The sequence below is a fragment of the Rhinoderma darwinii genome, chromosome 10, assembly GCF_050947455.1.
Source record: "Rhinoderma darwinii isolate aRhiDar2 chromosome 10, aRhiDar2.hap1, whole genome shotgun sequence".
Taxonomy (NCBI): domain Eukaryota; kingdom Metazoa; phylum Chordata; class Amphibia; order Anura; family Rhinodermatidae; genus Rhinoderma; species Rhinoderma darwinii.
In genome coordinates this window covers 23721160-23740832 of record NC_134696.1, presented here as the reverse complement: position 1 = coordinate 23740832, position 19673 = coordinate 23721160, and the positions used below count along the sequence as shown (strand labels likewise).

The 19673-nt window shown below is 43.3% G+C and overlaps 1 protein-coding gene across 3 annotated transcripts in view; it reads right to left on the bottom strand.

Moving 5' to 3' along the window:
• The window catches only part of VPS13D (vacuolar protein sorting 13 homolog D), a 146454-nt gene that overhangs the window by 118953 nt on the left and 7828 nt on the right, over window positions 1-19673 (bottom strand). For all 3 annotated transcript variants that reach the window (XM_075839505.1, XM_075839504.1, XM_075839506.1), the window contains 15 exons: window positions 19310-19390; window positions 18789-18905; window positions 17716-17820; window positions 17428-17598; window positions 16264-16364; window positions 14470-14638; window positions 12626-12727; window positions 10643-10856; window positions 9934-10113; window positions 8376-8506; window positions 7210-7282; window positions 5690-5866; window positions 5100-5230; window positions 4066-4198; window positions 433-2649 (listed from right to left, as the gene is read on the bottom strand). In XM_075839505.1, coding sequence (XP_075695620.1) covers window positions 433-2649; window positions 4066-4198; window positions 5100-5230; window positions 5690-5866; window positions 7210-7282; window positions 8376-8506; window positions 9934-10113; window positions 10643-10856; window positions 12626-12727; window positions 14470-14638; window positions 16264-16364; window positions 17428-17598; window positions 17716-17820; window positions 18789-18905; window positions 19310-19390 — 4102 coding nt within the window. The remainder of the gene's footprint in view (window positions 1-432; window positions 2650-4065; window positions 4199-5099; window positions 5231-5689; window positions 5867-7209; window positions 7283-8375; window positions 8507-9933; window positions 10114-10642; window positions 10857-12625; window positions 12728-14469; window positions 14639-16263; window positions 16365-17427; window positions 17599-17715; window positions 17821-18788; window positions 18906-19309; window positions 19391-19673) is intronic.

The following is a 19673-nucleotide window of genomic DNA, read 5'->3' as shown; positions in this document are numbered from 1 at the left end:
AGACGTTCCTAAACTGCAAAGGTGCCCTGTAGCAGTTCACGTAAACCCCTGCATGGGGACTATTTAAATAATTAGGAGATTAACTAAAACAAATATAATTATGTATGTAATTCCCATGCAGGAGGCAACATTAACTATTACAGACCTCCTAGGGGGCTCGGAAATTTCCACATAGGGGGCGATGTTATAACACCATAATGTTGTGGACGTTCCTGCGCCCAAAGGAGGCCTCTAGAAGTTAATGTGGCTTCTCCATATAGAGGACAAGCTCACAAATCCATTATTAAATCGGAACTTCCTAATTATTTGGCATTGGATTATTGGGATTTCTGGATCAAGGTGTGCCGGACTAATGGAATTTTACTGTATATGTCCATTTAATACCGCACAGTGTAACTAGGATACATGTATAGCATTTTAAAGAGAACGCACCTTGATTCTTTTGCAGCGATTCAAAGAAATCACTGCGTGTAAAACGTGGTTCCTCCTGACTGTTCACACTGGCAGAGCTGGACGTGGGACGTGAAGACGCTTGTTCTGGACACTGGAATTCCTTTCGTCCGGCAAGAACGCTGCTATTCAATGAGTAGAGTTTAATATCTTTGATTTCGACATGTAACCTGTCGCTTCTTGACTGTTCATCATCCGATACAAAATTCAGAATAAATATTTGCCCTAAATGTCCGACCAGCAGCTCAGGACTTCCGGGACTGCGAGGTACGGACACAACCGGAGACTCGATGTTAATATTTAATATAAGTTTTACCGTATCCGTTTTGACATTCCCAGGACGGAACCCGTCGTATTCATCCATCTCGTATTGCATGATGGCGTCCCGATATTTACGGGGGGTTTCGAATAACGAAACCATCTCGCTATACTCTGCTGTTTTGGTGGCCAGGACAGAAGACACCTTGGAGGCTGCGGTCTTCAGCATGTTACGGAAATTATCTTCTAGCTCGTCCATGGATAAGGTCAGTTCTTTTAGGAACTTAGCTGAATGGTTATAGTGTAATGATGCCATTTTAAGGTTAAGGGCGAATTCTTCTTCGGACTGCTCAAGAAAGGTAAAACTTAAAGCCTCCATGGGAACGTGGCTCGGATCTCTCCTGAGAAATAAGCCTTCAAAGCATTCGGTATCACTTCCTTGATTCTCATAAGCGGCTGTACTGCCGATACTGATGACATATTGGTTTTTTGAAGAATCCTGTGCTAGGTCCATTAGCTGGAGGCAACCGAGTGAACCGTTGACGGAAAATCGACTTCCTAAAGATACGTTGACTTTAGTTCCACCTATGCTGGCGGTCGCAATTTTCCGCCCACTGCTATTACCATCAGGCATGGTCACCGTCCTGAAGAGGAGGATGTTTAACCTATTAATGTCGATGGCTACTTGGCTGTTCTGCTCATACGTTGACTGGTATGACTCCTGCTCGCTATAATTGGTCTCAAAGTCAACTTTTAAAGGCTGAGGGCTCGCATCGTCGGTATCCCGGGGGAAAGATTTCTGAAGAAAAGCAATAAGTTCTACCATCGTTTCGGGGTTAAGGATGATGTCTAGATTGTTAACCTGCACGGACATCACTTGCAAGGAGCTGTCCAGATTCATTGAAGGGCACTCCGAGCTTACAAACTGGTATTCGATCTTTATAAGAGATTCTTGATCTTTTAAGTTGATGTTTTCTAGCGAGTTATATTTATTTTGATTCACGTACGGATGAGAAGATGAAAAGTCGTTGGGATCAGACACTGGCGACTGCGCCCGGCTTTCGCGCAGACTTCCTGTTGGGGCGTCTAGACACAAGTTTTTGTGAGAAGCCATGAGAAGATCGAAGTCAGAGCCGTATGTCTGCATGGTGTCCACCATGAGAAGACCGTGGACGGTAAGAGACACCTCTGCATCATACGGTCTCTTTACAAAATGTGCATTAGACCCAAAAACTTTCAGAAGCGAAATGTAGCGGCCACAACTTTCTACGCCGAGCTGCATGTAATTTATCTTAAACTCGGCTAAAAGAAGCTTCGACTCCACCAGAACTTCCCTGGTGTGCTGCTCTAGAGTGATGATGCTCTGGGTTAGGTTCATGACGGAGTCCTGCATCCTTCCATTGTACTCCGCGTCCGTGAAGATTTTCTCCTTCCTAAGCAGCGTATTATCTGCTGTTCTGTTCTCAGCACTGGACAAGCTTGTGAAGCATCTTCTTAAAGCGAATATCTTGTCCTCGTTGATATGGATTTTTAGATCTGGCAGGGTACCAGAAAGCACAGCGCCAGGATACTGCGGGTCGGACGTGTAGATCAATCTGCGCTCCAGTTGCAAATGGACATTAAACTTTTCCACTACGTGGGTTGGCCCGACTTCATTGTCTTGAATGTGTTTCCAATTTTCTTTCACGTGTCCAACCATGATCTGCAAGTCCTTAAAGGACAGCGTGTATTTTTCATACATTTTGTTGCTTAGTAAATAGGCTTCTAATTGCTCTTCGCTCGGCTCGGTTCCGCTGCCGCTAGACGTGTCCATCCCAGTTTGGACATCCATCTCTGGTGGAGGACTGCCGGAAGGTGTTGCTAAAGGGGTTTTATACTCGTCATCGCTTAGTTCGTTTGTTTCGGCAGAAAGTTGATCTAAAATGTTTAGCTTGCAATGATCTGGAAGACAAAAGAAGAGCACAAGTCTTGCAATGTAAAGACACAGATAGATATGCGTAAACATCACTGCCATCTATAAATGGCCCAGTTCTACCCTCAACTGTTGAGGAGCCGCAGAGGTGGAGATGAAAGTGAACCCATCCTTGATAATGATGAAAACACCTTACAGATTGCGAACTATAGGTTAAAATGGTTAAATTGAGGACTAAAGTATAAACCCCAAGTTTAAAGGGTATGTACACATTTGAATATAAAGATAAAATGTGGAATAAAGGCTCCTTCATGTCCTTCAGTGTCATATCCGTGTTTTTTGCGGATAGCATACTGAACCATTCATTTCTATGGGCTAAGCACACATCAGTTTTTTTGCGGGTACGTTCCGCAAAATTATATAACACGTCCTATTCTTGTCCTTGTTTGCAGTCTGTCTCACCCATTCTAGTGTATGGGTCAGCAAGAAAAACGGACAACACGCGGAAGCCACTAGGATCCATGTTTTGCGGTCAGCAAAATGGAAACAGTTGTGTGCATGATGCCTATACATTTCAGTCTGTATTATACTTCACAGCTGCATTCACAATCCTGCTGGTCGTCATTGGAAACAGGTAACAAGCGTGTTGTCAGATACCCCCCTAATATCCAACGTCGACACTTCCCAGAATGTAAATCAGAGCAAACTCTGTGCTAACCTTGAACCAGCAAGGAAGGCTGTGAGATTTCATCTCCGAAAACCTGCAGAATTATTAATGCAGCTCTGGGCAATAATACAGGATGTAACTCCGGATCAATACGTATGTTATATAATGCATTTCTAAAACGGTAAAATAAGTGCTTAACCCCTTCCCGCCACAGCCATTTTTCGGATTTTCATTTTTGTTTTTCCCTCCCCACCTTCCAAAAGCCGTAACTTTTTTATTTTTCCATCAATATTGCCGTATGAGGGCTTGTTTTTTTGCGGAACGAGTTGTAGATTTTCACAGCACCATTTATTGTACTATATAATGTAGTGGGAAACTAGGAGTACAAAGATGACGGACCTGGGGACCTTCATCAGGCCCCCAGGATGCCATGCCAACGAACGGTGCACCCCAATCGTGTCATTTAAATACTGCGGCTGACTATTGACCGTGGCATTTAATGGGTTAAACGAGTGGGATTCCGCTCGTTACCCTGAAGTGTCAACTGTAACACACAGCCGACACGCTCGTTCTATGGAGAGGGTTCAGCCCGTGAGCCCGCTCCTTATCCCCCCACCCCATGTGCGCCGTATATATATACGGCAGATGTCGGGAAGGGGTTAAAGATGTATATATGCTTTAAAAATTTTCAAAACACACGAAAACAGTAGCTAATTCACATGGAACAAACGCGTCAAACACATTTCTATATGGAAAGTTCTCCCACTCGGTTTGTTACCTTGAGAATTGGTGAGTAAGATTCTTCCCAAGTCCAACACAACTAGAACTGGATCCTTGCTTAAGAAGTCATCAGGAAAGATGACCTGAGGGGCACAGATATCAAGACGTAACGTCCACCGCCTACTGTTTTCCTGACGAAGGAAAAGAATAAAAGTAGTGTTAAATTCAAAGCAATATGTTTGCATTACATACGAGAATACACTGATAATGCTATATTACTAGACATTACAGAACAAGGGAAAATGAGCGCTCCAAAAATAAGGAACGCAAGATATCTCAAAGCCTATATTACAGATTTAAAGTTAAACTTTTGAAAAACTTTTGACATGTCAGAGTTTTGATTGGTGGAAATCTGAGCACTGAGACCCCCACCAATCACGAATTAAACGAAGCGGCAGAAGCACTCGGGTGAGCGCTTCTGATCGTCTTTCCTCAGAAAGCAGAGCGAGCGGTGTACGGACTCATAGACTTTCTATTGAGCCTGTACACCGCTCCGAGGTAAAGCCAATTAGAAACTAAGCGGCACAGAGATCACCCAGTGGGGGTCTCAGTGCTCGGACCTCCACCGATCATAACTTATGACAGGTCAAAAGTTTTTGAAATGTTTAGTTACTCTTTAAACTCTAAAAGCTTATATTATTCTGTACATTTAAAGTGGTTGACTCTTCACAGACATCTCCTTTAATATGGGAAAACCGGAGATCCCCAGCAAACAGCTGATTTTGCCAGGGAAAGGAGGCATTGCCGTTGACTGACCATTTCTGCTGCAGTGGCCACTACAGGTCAAAATAAATTAACCGAATCTGGCAGGGCAAGTGCTGCTGCTTATTAGTGGCTCTCCGCTGTCTCATAGAGAGGTCCTGAGGAAGGGAAACCCCATGATGACCAATAATGCATTTGGAAAGGGGTTGTTCTTTAAAAGCATAGAAAGTGTACTAGATGAACCACAAGTCCTCACCTTTAAACAATACATTTGTACAATGGACCAGTAAATGATATGCCACAGTCCTGGCTTTGTTAAGAAACACTTACAATAAATTCCCCAACCAGTAATCGATCAATCGTTTGTCGAATTTCAGCTTTTGTTTGCATTTTTAACTTGTTGTACTGTCTTCTAGCAGCTTCAGCCACTCTAAGCTCCAGCTCTGACTGGTACCCAAAACCTGAAAGAAAAATATCTAATCAAATATGTAAAAACGATATATAAAAACATCTTCGCAAAACAGTGGTTATCATTAACTATTAATAGTAAAGAGTCTTCCTTCGTAATGGAGGTGCAGCTACTTCCAAGTATACATTCTACTTAGTGTCACCCCCTAGTGGCAGGGCCCCAATGATGCAAACGAAGAGAAAGAGCGACTAAGTGAAAGAGGGCACGTGAGAGAAAAACAGGGTGAGCAAGAGATGGAGAAGAAAAGCGAGAGGGGGCGAGCGAGAGCTAGAGGGGGCGAGCAAGAGATAAAGCCACATAGGCTGTTTCTAGGGCAGACCTAATGGCTGGCAAACATAATATACATCCAAGTAACATGGAGAAGGGTTAGGTCTAAACTAGGACGGCCATGTAGCAGGAGGTAATGTCAGAATTCGTAATCTCAGGTCTAAGATAAACTGTTCTTTGTTACCTGAACTGTGAACTTTCCCTTGGTAGAAGAAGTCCGCCACCTTGGTGATTGCTTGAGGATTATAGATAATATTCAAAGGTCTCGTGCTGACTTCTAGCCGCCTCTCAAAGACACTATGAGCCGGATTTTTTTCATACAACATTTTAAATACGGGGTCTTCTCCAGTGATAGCTGTGGCTATACCAGGAAAGAAAAAAAAAGAAAAAATATTTAAAAAAAAAAAAAAAAAAAGCAAGCAAAGTGTAATTATGATTTCATTAAACTCAATTACAGAGGACTAAACTGAAATCATTTTGACTTTAAAAATTCTTTGTAATATTGATCACCACCGCTGTCCACCACTACCCAAATGACTACAGCATGTAACGTTTCATCTACCATGATGTAAGAACATGTGATGGCAAATTATGCCACCTGCTCTATCGGTTGATGTCACCCCATCACGGTCACTTTAAAATTGGACTAGGCACCGCCCGAGAAAAGCGACATGGGAATGAAATCAAATCGTTAAAGTATATTGGAATTTCAAATATTTAAGCGATCTGAAACTTCTTGCTGCAACCCATACACACAGTCATTTTCTGAATGACTTGTCATTCATGGTTGGTCAGGGAAGGTTGTTGTTTAGCCGATCGTTCCCTGCCTTGATCCGTGGCCTGGTCTGGTATTCTATTGGCGGGATGAAGATCTGTTGTTTGCCAAAATTACTTTTCAAGGACTGCACCATACAATGGCTGAAAAAATTCAACATGGATTGCCTTAGGTCGGCGTCTGTCACTCTCTATTGCTTCACGGAAATTGCGCCGGTCGGCAGAAAATGGTCTGAATTGGCCTTAAGACTGAATGACTCCAGTGAGGGGGGGGGGGGCTGTCTAATGTCTCATAACCCAGCTTCTAACTAAATGCCAGGATTTAGTCCTTTTCAGTTAGCCCATGGTTGAACTGAATAGGACTAATCTGTGGTCTATACCATTGAACTGTACAGACAGGGGTCTTTTTGCACAAGAAAGGTACATGTGCAGTAGCTTAAATACATGTATATTAGGAAATTGTATGGTTTCCTATTTTATAAACAAATTAAAGGGAACCGGTCACGTCACTCATTCAGTCTGATCTGCGGGCAGCATGTTATAGAGCGGCGGGAGCTGAGCAGATTGATCTATAGTCAAAAAAGATAACCTGTAATTTATTGATTTAAGTCTCTGCCTCATTCTGGGCTTTAGAGTCCAGCGGGCGGTCCCACTCAGTGATTGACATCTTTCTCTGTATCCACACACACACAGGGAAGGCTGTCAAATATTGGTTGAGACCGCCCGCTGGACTCCTAACAGGGATTTAAATAAATAAAATGACAGGCTATCCTCAATCTTTTTGCACAAAACGATATATCAATCTGCTCAGCTCCCCCTGCTCTATAACATGCTGCCTGTAGACAGGACACCATGCTCAATGTGACTAGTTCCCTTTTAAAAATAGGCCTGCAAAATCACAACCTCCGAGGACAAAAACAGGGAACTTACAATTTCTGTGGCTTAGCAAGTCTCCTGATCCCATGAATACACTGGAGTGCTGGGACCATCCTACTTCCTTTTGCTAAAAAATAAAGTGTCATTAATGCTTGAGGCATTACAGGGTAACTAAACATTTAAAAAACTTTTGGCATGTCATAGTGACAGGTCAGACATTTTGATTGGTGGGGGTCTGAGCACTGAGACCCCCACCGATAACTAAAATGAAGCGGCAGAATCGCTCGGGTGAGCTCGGTGCCGCTTCGTTTCTGAATGGCTTTCCTCAGAGCGGTGTACGGTCTTCGCTAGAAAGTCTATGAGCCCGTACATCGCTCGCTCTGTTTTCCGAGAAAAGTCGATAAGGAAAACGAAGCGGCACAGCGCTCACCCGACTGCTTCTGCAGCTTCGTTTAAGCGATCGGTGAGGGCCTCAGCGCTCGGACTCCCACCGATCAAAACTTCTGACATGTCACTACGTTATGTCAAAAGTTTTCTAAAAGTTTAGTTACCCTTTAAAATAAAAATACATACAATTCTTGCTTACAGATAAAATGAACATGGAAATGTTATTGTAGTTCACAAATATAACAGAAATAAATACATCTCTACAATGGAAAAGAAAAATACTTCATTACACAATGACCCTATTACAATATGTTTAAAGGGCTTATGACCCATCGAAGACATTAATGGGACATCACCGATAAAGGTCCTGCCATAAAGGTCTTAGATTGGAAAAACCCTTTAAATCTTCCATACAGGATCCCCCCAGATGTCTCTGTTCTGCAGCACTAATTTCAACGGGCACCATGTAATTCATGGAAAATGAAGATTACAATGTGATCCGCTGCCAATAACAGGTCCCCGAGCAACGAGATCCCTCAAGATCAGCTACCGTAAGGTGGACTGGTATTGTGAGATGGATTTGTGAAACTAGTCAAGCCCATTAAAGGCCTTCTGTACTTTCCTAATTCGATGACCCATTGGGGAAATTCAGGACAGGGTGCCCCTGTTTAATATATACACCATATCTCTGTTCTGTCTCCCTGAAACAACCTAGAAGGCAGCACTGGAGATGTAGGAGAACAAGTCCCAGACATCTTGTCGAGGAAGAGTTCTCCTTTATGCAAAAGTGATATGGTGCACCTAGAAAGACAAACAAACACTAAATTACCTACAGCATTAGGGTAGACCAGTTCAGGAAAAATAGTCCCGTGTGTGGCCAAGTCCCTGAGGAATAATCCACCCAACTGCACCAATAAAAGAGATGAATCTCTACGAGGCAAAGACTCCACCCTGACCGTCATTCCTACAAATATAAACATAGAAATGATGTACAATCATAGTCGTTAAGTATAAGCAATAGGACATGTTACAGGTTATATATGGGAAGTATATAACCCTTAAAAGTATATATATTATACCATGTAAAAAAATAAATAAAGCACATGACCAGAAGCTTCTATCGAGCTGCTTTTGGGAAGAGATTGCACAACACTCAAAATGAAAAAAACTCACATGTAAACAGACGGCCCCGATCTCTCCTCTACTGACAAGTGGTTCAAAATTGCATTCAGCCTTCTATCTACTTTTCCGAAAGTTTACTGACAATCAATATTTAGATGTCACCCATCTCGGCCAAGTTATGAAGCGATACTAGAGCTGGGTATGTTTACCTGCATAACTAGACAGCTTTGCCATTCAGGATCTGTCATTTAAGAAATGCCACTTATGTCTTATATTATCAAAAATCCACAAACAAGATTTCATGAAATTATCAGTTAGCTAAAGAGATCTTGTCGTTATGACAAACCTCTTTAAAAGGGGTTCTCCGCTTTGGACAATCCAGACTTGTTAAAAGGGTCCCCTGACTATCAGCTCACAAAGTGTCCAAAGTGATCGGCTATAATCTATGGGGGAAACCTGGAAATGTTAAATGTCCCTGCAGCGCCACCACAGGGGAAATAAAGCATTACACAGGTCACAGTCATATCAATGTGTTGTCTGGGTAATACAGGACAGGTCCACCATAGAGAGAGACGCTCTATGTAACCGCTCTCCACACTGTCCAAGAGATGAAGATCCTGAACAGAGGACCCCCCTCTATTAACTCAGAATCCCCTAATAGGGTGTTATGAAAATGGGTTTTCTTAACTCAACAACCCCTTTAAATGAAAGCATAAGTATATTGCGCAAAAAGAGTTATACTAAGCAGTGTAATTGTATCCACTGAACAGACCCCGAAGACCTCAAACAGGGGGGTGAACAAAAAGCACTTTCTGGTTTGGTGAAGTCACAGGGTGCAATACATAATCGCTCTTGGTCACTTAGCATCTCTGAAAAGGATCGTGTGACAAACACTCCATGACTTCTTAAAAACAGGAGTCACGGATGGCATCACATGATCCTTTTCAGAGCGGCTGACTGGCTGACAGGGCTCATGTGATACACTATTTGACCCCACAGAATCAGGAAGTTTTTATTTGTTTGGCACTTTTGGGTAAATTGTATCACTAGTATAACTCTATTCAGGTATCAACCTAATGTCCTTATTTTAGTCTCTCTGTCACTGTCAGGAGTTCTCAAAGCTGAGATAGGAAAGGAAAAGAAACATCCATACTTTGAAGATCAACTGCACTTTAGATGCGAAATGAAAAACCGCAGATAACAAAACTTGCGCTGGTTACAGGACTGCGAGCGATCATTTGGGATGACCATATATATATATATATATACCTGAGAACTCCAGTTGTATGAAGGCAGCCTCTTTGGCCTGGGAGCAGTTTTTCTCCTTGTGTAGAAGCGTGATGGTGCCTCCCTCCAGCTGGAAGTTAAGTTTTACAAACACATGATCTCTTTTTGTGAACGTATTCAGATTTGCAGCATCAGAAGTGGGATCAAAAAACTCCTCAGTTCCTGAGAAAGAAAAATACTAAATAAACGACTTGTAAGATACTTGCATCTAAACTTCGGTTATCTTGTTCCTAATTATATAAACGTGTCATGAATAATGTAACACAAAAACAAACCATATTATCGAGGGTTATGTGTAGGTAACTAGCCAGTGTCTGTTGTGCTGTCTGCAGAGTACAGGCTGCTGTAAGGCTACAGCTTATGATTTCTTCATTATTACCAGTGGACAGGGCAACAGAGTATTTTGTCCTTCTTTATTTACTAGGAAAATGTGTATAAGTCTTCTGATTAATCTGAATGGCCACCGTGTAATACTACATTTGTCCTGAAGTGGCCACTGCAGGAAAAATGTCTAGCTGGCCAAGGCTTCCCTTGTCAAAATCATCTGTTTGCTGTGGGTGTCGGGAGTAAAACCTGCGACGATCAGCTGATCGTCGCACTGGAAAGGGGTCGCATAAGAAAGGGGTGGTCTAAGATGAGAAAACGCCTTTCAGTGGATAAGTAATTTAACTTTCCAAAACATGACACATACCCAAGATATCTTCTGGATTCCAAGACTTTTCTTCCTGCCGCTGTTCTTGTGTTAGCCGCTCTATATCTTCTCTTGCTTCCTGGGAATTGCCATACCAGCCGCCCCAGCCTGGGAACCAGGACTGGAGATACTGCAGCATGCCGCTGCCATGGCTGCCTGTAGGGCTTGGCACTGGGGAGCCACTAGCAGGGTCTGACATCGGTTCTCTCAGATTCTGCACAAAGACAAATGAATAAGCAGTGATTGGAAAATTTTAAAGAATAATTCATGGAATCAGTGCAAAAGGATGATTCATCCTTAAAGGGGTTATTCAGGTTGTTAAAATGGCTGCAAATGTCCTGAAATAAAAAACCTAATAGTATTCACCTATTCTTATCCCCGGTGATCCAGGGCTGTCGCGGTCCTCCGGTGTTCGCTCACATGCGGCCAGCATGTGACCGCTGCAGGCGGAGGCCTCAGCGGTGACGTGTCGTAATTCTAGCATCATGGCGCTCATCGCTGAACGTTCATGCCAGGAATACAACACATAAGCACTGTGGCCCCTTTAAACTGTAACTAAACTTTTAACACGTGATAGTGACATATCAGAAGTTTTGATCATTGGGGGTCCGAGCATTGAGACCCCCACAAATCGCAAAAAAGAAGCAGCAGAAGCGCTCGGGTGAAGTCCATGAGTCTGTACACCGTTCGCTGGGCTTTGAGGAACGTCGATCAGAAACTAAGCGGCACAGTGCTCATCCGCGCGCTTCTGCCGCTTTGTTTTATCAATTGATGGTGGGGGGGGGTCTCAGTGCTCAGACCTCTGCTGATCAAAACCTCTAACATATCACTATTATATGTCAAAAGTTTTTTAAAAGTTTAGTTACACTTTAACTGGTTAGTGGCAAATACAGTGTGAATGTTGATACAGAAATTGGTTTAATCAACCCATGGTCTCCATTACAACACTACACCTGACAGACATCAGCAGGGAACCTGCGGTCATCAGAATCTCTCCATAGTGTTGCCTCAGGATTTGGGCCTGTAAGTTCTAGCCACTATATCTCATATAAGATCATTTAAAAAAATTTCACATTTTTAATGTACACTAAAGGGCTTCTTGTACAATTCTTCTGGTGGATCTGCTTTAAAGAGACTCTGTCACCACATTATAAGTGCCCTGTCTCCTATATAAGGAGATCGGCGCTGTAATGCAGGTGACAGTAATGCTTTTTATTTCGAAAAACAATCTTTTTTAAACCACTTTGTGAGCGATTTTTCGCTTTATGCTAATGAGTTTCTTAATGCCCAAGTGGGCGTGTTTTACTTTAGACCAAGTGGGCGTTGTACAGAGGAGTGTATGACGCTGACCAATCAGCGTCATGCACTTCTCTCCATTCATTTACACTGCACTAGCGATATAGATATATCGCTATGTGCAGCCACATACACAAACACTAACATTACTGCAGTGTACTGATAAGGAATATACATCACTACCAGTCTGGACGTGATGTTTATTCAGAATCCTGACATGTCTGTAGCGTCTCTGTGAGATTTACAGCAAGGCAAGCGTAATCTCGCGAGATTACGATGTAACCTGTCATTTTCAAACGAGATTACGCTTGCCTTGCTGGAATCTCACAGAAAAGATTCAGAAGTGTCAGGATTCTGAATAAACCTGACGTTCAGACTGCTAGTGATGTATATGCAGTGTAAATGAATGGAGAGAAGTGTATGACGCTGATTGGTCAGTGTCATACACTTCTTTGCACAACGCACACTTGGTCTAAAGCAAAACACGCCCACTTGGGCATTAAGAAACTCATTAGCATAAAGCTAAAAATCGCTCATAAAGTGGCTTAAAATAGATCGTTTTTCTAAATAAAAAGCATTACTGTCACCTACATCACAGTGCCGATCATCTTATATAGGAGACAGGGCACTTATAATGTGGTGACAGCCTCTTTAAGCAGAAAGGATATAGGATATAGAACTTCTAACCTCAGCCAGTTCCTGTTGCTTCTTGAATCTGTCATGCACCTGCTGCCTCAAAATCTTTAATTCTTCAAAAGATTGTTCTTCCTCAATCCGCTCCAGCTCAGCCTGAAACACAATCCGACGCCAAGAATGTCAACTTTATGCCAAGCAAAATGTGGAACAGACAATGGTGGATTATTTTGCTTATATAACAAAGTATGTCTATATAGGGCAATGGCTTTAGGTTACCTCTACGAGAAGATTACAGGTATTCCCTCTGCTGGAACCCCCAGCGATCAATTGTAATATGTGGGGAACTTGGTAGCAAGTGCTCAATAACCCTGCAGCGCCACCACAGGAGAAACGCGTTATACACAATGCTCATTGATGAATGGGCTGTCCGTGTAACACATGGACATGCTGGGTCCTCCAGAGTGAGACGCTCCTTGTAGCTGTGCTCCGCTCTTGCTATTACATAAGGCCCCTCTAGTCACTCAAAATTCCCAAATAAGATATTCGAAAATGTCTTCTAGTTATGTATTAAAAGGCGTATTCCCATATTAGCCATTTTTTGGAATATGCACAGGATGTGTCATAAATGCCTAATAGGTGGTGGTCTAACGACTGGGACCCTCACCATTCAGGAAATGTGGGGTCCCATGACCTCTGTTTGCCGATTCAATATGGCCGTTAGGCCCCATGCACACGAACGTAAAAACGCCCGTAATCCCGGACCCATAGACTTCTATTGGCCACGGGTACCTCCCCGTTTGCTTACGGGAAGGTGCCCGTGCCGTTGAAAAATATAGAACATGTCCTATTTAAGGCCGTAATTACGGCACCGGTAGCCCATAGAAGTCTATGGAGCTCCCGTAATTACGGGAGTGTTGCTAGGCGACGTCAAGGCATAGTCACTGTCCAGGGTGCTGAAAGAGTTAAACGATCGGCAGTAATTCTTTCAGCACCCGGGACAGTGACTACCGATCACAATATAGATCAACGCGTAAAAAAAAATTAGAAGTTTATACTTACCCAGAACTCCCTGCATCTTCCTCCAGTCCGGCCTCTTGGGATGACGTTTCAGCCCATGTGACCGCTGCAGCCAATCACAGGCTGCAGCGGTCACATGGACTGCCGCGTCATCCTGGGAGGTCGGGATGGATGTCGTAAGAGGGACGCGTCACCAAGACAACGGCCGGGTTACTACAGAAAGGGTTGCCCCTTCTCTCTATCCTGCACGGATAGAGAGAAGGGGCTGCCGATTAGTGCAGTGTAATTTTGCCGCGAAAACGTGCCCGTAAATACGGGTGGCATACGGGTGATACCGGACCCGTATTTACGGGCAGGGGTCTGTAAATATTGGTGCAATACGGGTCGAATATGTGTGACCAAGGACCCGTATTTACGACAGTATTTACGGGAGGAAAAAAATATGTTCGTGTGCATGAGGCCTTAGCTATACATTCTACTATTGTGACCAATGGAGAGGTGGCTGCGCTTGCATGCGGCTCATTCCATTGATGTTTAATCGAGTTAAGGAAAGAGCCAAGAAAACAGCGCTCTGCTATTTTAATAACTCCCACAGACTTTGAGCAGTGCGCAAGCGTGCCCACCTAGTAGGTGAAATTGAGTGTGTGTGTGTGTGTAGGGTGAAGGGGGGGACCTGTAGCGGTTACAAAATAAGTCGTTCACATTTTGTTTCCTATTCCCTAAACATTTTTGACATTTCATATATAAAGGGGAAGTCCAGTCCTCTTTTTAAATGTAGCCAGATCAGCTGATCGTGGGGTCTCGCATCTGTTCGCCGTTGGAAGCGGGTTTATAAGGTTTCATCACATTTCCACCATACAAAACATAGAAATTCTCACCTCGTCTTCCGCAGATAACAGTATCCCCTGCAGGCGATTATAATGTTTATCGCAATAAAAAACTGCATCCCGAGCACGATGCACCAAGTACTCCAAACGTAAATGGAGCCGCTGCTTTTGGATCTCTGATAAGTTTGCGTTAAGTGCAAAAAGCCACCATTCTCTACAGCTGTCGGGGGATGATAAAAGGTTCATATTAGATAATACACAGAGTTCTCCCAGCTTCTCTTATGCCCACTCTTAGGTGCTTAGCAGAAAGTCAAACTGGAACAGATGTGAACCCAGCTTTGTATAAGGTTGTATTCACACAGGCTGGTTATGTTGCGCTTTTTTTTTTTACCGTGAATTTTTCTAAATCACGGCAAAAGTGCTAACGTTTCGTGAAACCGCTGCATTTTGTACGAAAATCGCTACAACAAACTCAGCAGCCTAAGACACTCAGCATCTACAAACGTTATAAATGACGCCAGGCTTTGTGTGAATGAATAAACCTAAACTTTCACTAAACTAGAAGATCCGTGCAATGTCCAACCATCAATCCTCTTAGTTTTCTGTAAAACGCCAAATTTTGTATTTTCAGTTTCATATTTGTCCAAACAGAGACAAAATTACTCTCGAAGAAATCTTGTTAAGACAACAAGTGTCATTTAAATCATTTAGCCCTGATGTCTTCCATTTTAATTTGGCAGACCACTATGTGGCAGGGCGCGAGCGATTGGCTGCAGCAGCGCGTGACCTGCAGCAGAAGCCCTCCCCCACTGCGCAGTCTATCATCGTAGGAGTGTAACCATAAGTATAACTAAACTTTTAAAAAACTTTGGACATGTCATAGTGACAGAAGTTTTGGTGGACGGGGTTACAAACACTGAGACCCCGGCCGATCGCTAAAACAAAGCGATACAAGTGCTCGGGTGAGCGCTGTGCCGCTTCGTATCTGATCGGCATTTCTCGGAAAGCCGAGCAAGTGGTGTAGGGACTTTCTAATGAGTCCCCATCACTGCTCCGAGGAAAGCCGACCAGAAGCAAAGCGGCACAGCGCTCACCAGAGGTCTCATTGCTCGGGTCCCCACAGATCAAAACTTCTGACCTGTCACTATGGTTTTTTAAAAGTTTAGTTACCCTTTAACATTCCTACTATGATAGACAGCGCAGTAGGGGAGGGCTTCTGTCCATGGTCATGTGATGGACACACAGGTGAGGGATTATTAGGACAAGGCTCTGACACAATGTAATGAGCCGTGCAGCTGTGCGCCCATCACATGACCACGGACAGAATATTATCCACTGGAAGTAAACAATGAATGTTCCTACTGATTAACAACAAGCAGAGATCTTGAACACCGTGAGGAATTTATACAGAAAGTATATTGAAGAATTGTATAACTTTTAATTATACTAAATAGAACATACATTTTTGATTTCTCAGCCATACACAAGATAGCGGACGGCTGAACGCTGATTCAGCCAACAGCTATTTCTGCCGACTCCATAAACATGAACACTCACCTGAGCAGACTTATTTACTTCAAATGTTTATTTTAAAAGGGGAGAGAGGAATACACTGTTGCCCGCAAAAACAAAGGTTCGGGCATGGTAAAATTTAATATGCCCAATGCCTTTTTCACTTGACATTTGCTGGGGGCTTGAGAGAGTCGGGAGACCCCGATACAAATAAGACAGTCGGCTGATCCTGCCAAAATCATCTGATTCAGCCTGTTTCTCTCTGATGTGTGTGTCCTGCTTTAGTTATATTATCTGTCTCATTTTAAAACAGACTGGGTTTCTGAAATTTACTTTTTTAAAACTGGAACTTTCGGTCTCCATTTTCTGTACTTCATCTGTCGTTCTTTTCTATCAAAGTCGTCAACAAATTCCATAATTTGCTGATATTGTGCCTGGAATAAAAATAAATACTGAACAAGACTGAACTTTCTCTTCCAATTCTCTAACTACTAAAAGGATGTGCAAATTCTCAATAACATTCACAGATACAACTATTACCAGGGCTTGAGACGCTAGTTTGCCCAACTTAATGGCAACCTGTCAGCGTTTTTCACCCTCTAATCCACTATCGCTACTACGAGCAAACGCTCGTTCATCAGCTGATCGCTGCAGAAAATATTATCGTAGTCAGCAGCACATCTCCCGGTGTAAACATGGAGACGCGCTGCCGACATGATGGAAACGTATGGGGACGAGCGACCGTAGTAACAATCGCTCGTCCCCACACATTACTGGTCATAGCTCCTTGGGAAAGGAGCATACGGGCGCCGATCAGCGAGCAGTCTCATTAATCGGCGCTCGTTTACACGGCCCAACATGATCAATACATGAGATGAGCAAACCCTTTTGTACGATTCCCTAATCCACAGCATACACTGGAAGGATCGATTTGACTATTATTTTCTTAAAAGCAAAACTTGAACCTGGCGAATTAATTTACTAATGCATCCTAACGGCTGACCCATTTGCAAGTCGATGAAATGTGAATAAGGCAAAAACATTTGATCACCTCTACTCAAGATATATTGCAAGAACCTTTACACAAAGGAAATAGAAAAGAACAGGGATCCTCTGACAGGTCCCCTTTTAAAGGTATACTGTATTCCGATCTCAGACATTTATGGCATATTCTCTTGACATGCCCTACATGTCTCATAGTTGCGGGTTCCATCCCAACCCCAATCCCGTCTGGCAAGGTGGCCATCAGCTGCTTCACCTAGGCAAAGAATGAATGGCGCGGTGGCAGCGCATGCGTGCAGCTCTCTCCATTTACTACTATGGGAATTACGGAAACAGTATGCGCAGCCACTTCTCCATTCATACTCTACCTGGATGCAGCGGCCATCTCATCGGGCGGGATGGGGGCCGGGAAAACCCCGTTCGTCACACAGGTGCACAGACATATCTGTTATTGGAATACTTTTCATGACATGCGAATAACTTACACAACTTTACCTGAGACAGAGTAAGCGGTATGGTCTTTAAACATATGTCGCACTCTATTCGTGGCTGATGTCTTGACCGCAGAGGCTCTTTTGAGCAGTTTCTTTTTAGAAGTGCTGAGGTGCACACAGGCTCCAGAATATACTGGTGCTCACGACTCTCCATGCTTCTGTCCATAGCATCCTGCACAAAGCAGACAAAGTTATAAAACAGGAATAGTTATTTCTATATCATCACATCACACGGTGTCATGTGTGCCGGAATCTCTCCATGATCTCTCCTTATTTGCCTTCTGTATACCTGCAGCTCCGCGGGCGGTAGATCACCCAGTAAAGTGCTGTTAACATCCCAGTATATACTGAAATCTTCCACTTCCAGCTGTTTATTTCGCATTAATCTCTCCACCTGCAAATAAAATAGAAAGCAACGAATTGTAATCACATATACTACATAGCCGGAAGCATGAGAACAGCCCTTCAGCCATGTCAACAGCAAGTGCGTGAAATCAAGCCTAGGGCCATGCAATCTCCATATTGTACTGAAATGTGGCACGTCATAGAATGTGACTTTCCAACAAGTCAGTCCATTAAATTTCAGCCCAACTCGAGATGTCAAGGAGCAACAGCTCAGCCATGAAACAGTCATAAACTCTCTCAGGACAGGAATGGAACCGCTGAGTGCTGTTTTTGGTTGACTATAATGTCCTCCAGAAAAAGCCAAGCGTAGCGGACCGGAGATAAACTGGCACTGCGGTTTTCGAGAACTACCACCACATCATTGTTGTAATCGGCAGGGGTCACAGAAGCCAGACCCCCACTGTTCTGACATTGATGGCATACCCTAGTGATCGGCCATCAATGTTCTGCTGAGAAGATCTCTTGAAAGGGGGATGTGCAGTACTAGAAAAATATGGCTACTTCCTTCCAGGACTGTTCATGGGTTGAGTCCGGAATTGCAGCTCAACTCCATTGATGTAAATGGGGCTCAGCGGCAATACCACACACAACCTGTGGACGAGTGTGGCACTGTTTCTGGAAGAAGGCAGCTACCTTGTTCTAGTAGTGTACAATTCCTTTATGAAAGTTTAGAGAAGGCCCTTCAGCATGACCATTACCCCCTAGAACACAGCACTCTAACAAGTGCTCGGCCATGTTTTACATAGAAGAACTTTCCAGGTTTATACCTCGCCCTGTCCTCAACCCCATCGAAGATCTCTGCATGCGAGCCAGGCCTGGTCACACAACATCAGTGCTTCACCTCAATAATGTTCTTATGTGGCTGAATGGACGTCACATCCATGGAGATCAAATGGGAGATGGTAACAAAACCAGACCCACGCCACATAATGTATTAACCCTTACACGTTCCCTTACCGGCTCATGACTGGCATTTTGCACAGAAACATTTTTGATGCAGACTCCAAATGAAAATGGATGGGAAGGATAAGTTATACCATCTTCAAATCTCAAATGGACATCCTGAATTTCCAGCTGTGGGAGAAGAAAGAAAAAGCACAAGTTATTGCAAGTGCCGGCTATTTGCACATGAAGGTTACAAAGTCCAGATCAAATTACATTTAATATTTAGATAATTAAGCTTTTATTATCAGGTTATTTAAAGGTCCAGCATGCTGTACGGATACATTTCTTAATACATTCTGATTGGCTGCAGTGGCACGTGACCGTTGCAGGAGGTTTTGGGAGCGGAGCGGCAGAGAACTGGGTCTCAGCACTGGTTGGTTTATTATTTTATACCCTGCTGAACATTTTGAAAACTCCCAGATAACCCCTTTAAAGCACAATTACTACTTTACTCTGCTAAACTCTTAGAAATCAACATTTACAAACACATACAACAAGGCCAAACACAACCACGAGTGAAATATTTTACTTACTTCAATGTTGTCCACGATTCTGGTGACAATAGAAGCAGTGACCGAATACCAGTAGGATTCTCCCTTCTGTTCCTGTTCGCTCTGTGGCAGAGATCAAATAAAAATACAGTGAAACAGCAGCGGCGGCTCCCTGCTCTGACCCATAGGATTCTTTACGGTAAGAGCAGTGATACTATGGAGCTCTCTGCCAGAGAAAGTGGTCATGGTTAGTTCAAAGAAAGAGTTTTAGGTTGTTTGTTGTATAATACGAAAATCTTTATATAAAAATTGAACAGGAAATTGCAATCTACGATACAAAACATACGGAAACGTCACATGAACGCAGCGCAGTTCAAATCTAGATAACACGTTAATGAACTATGTA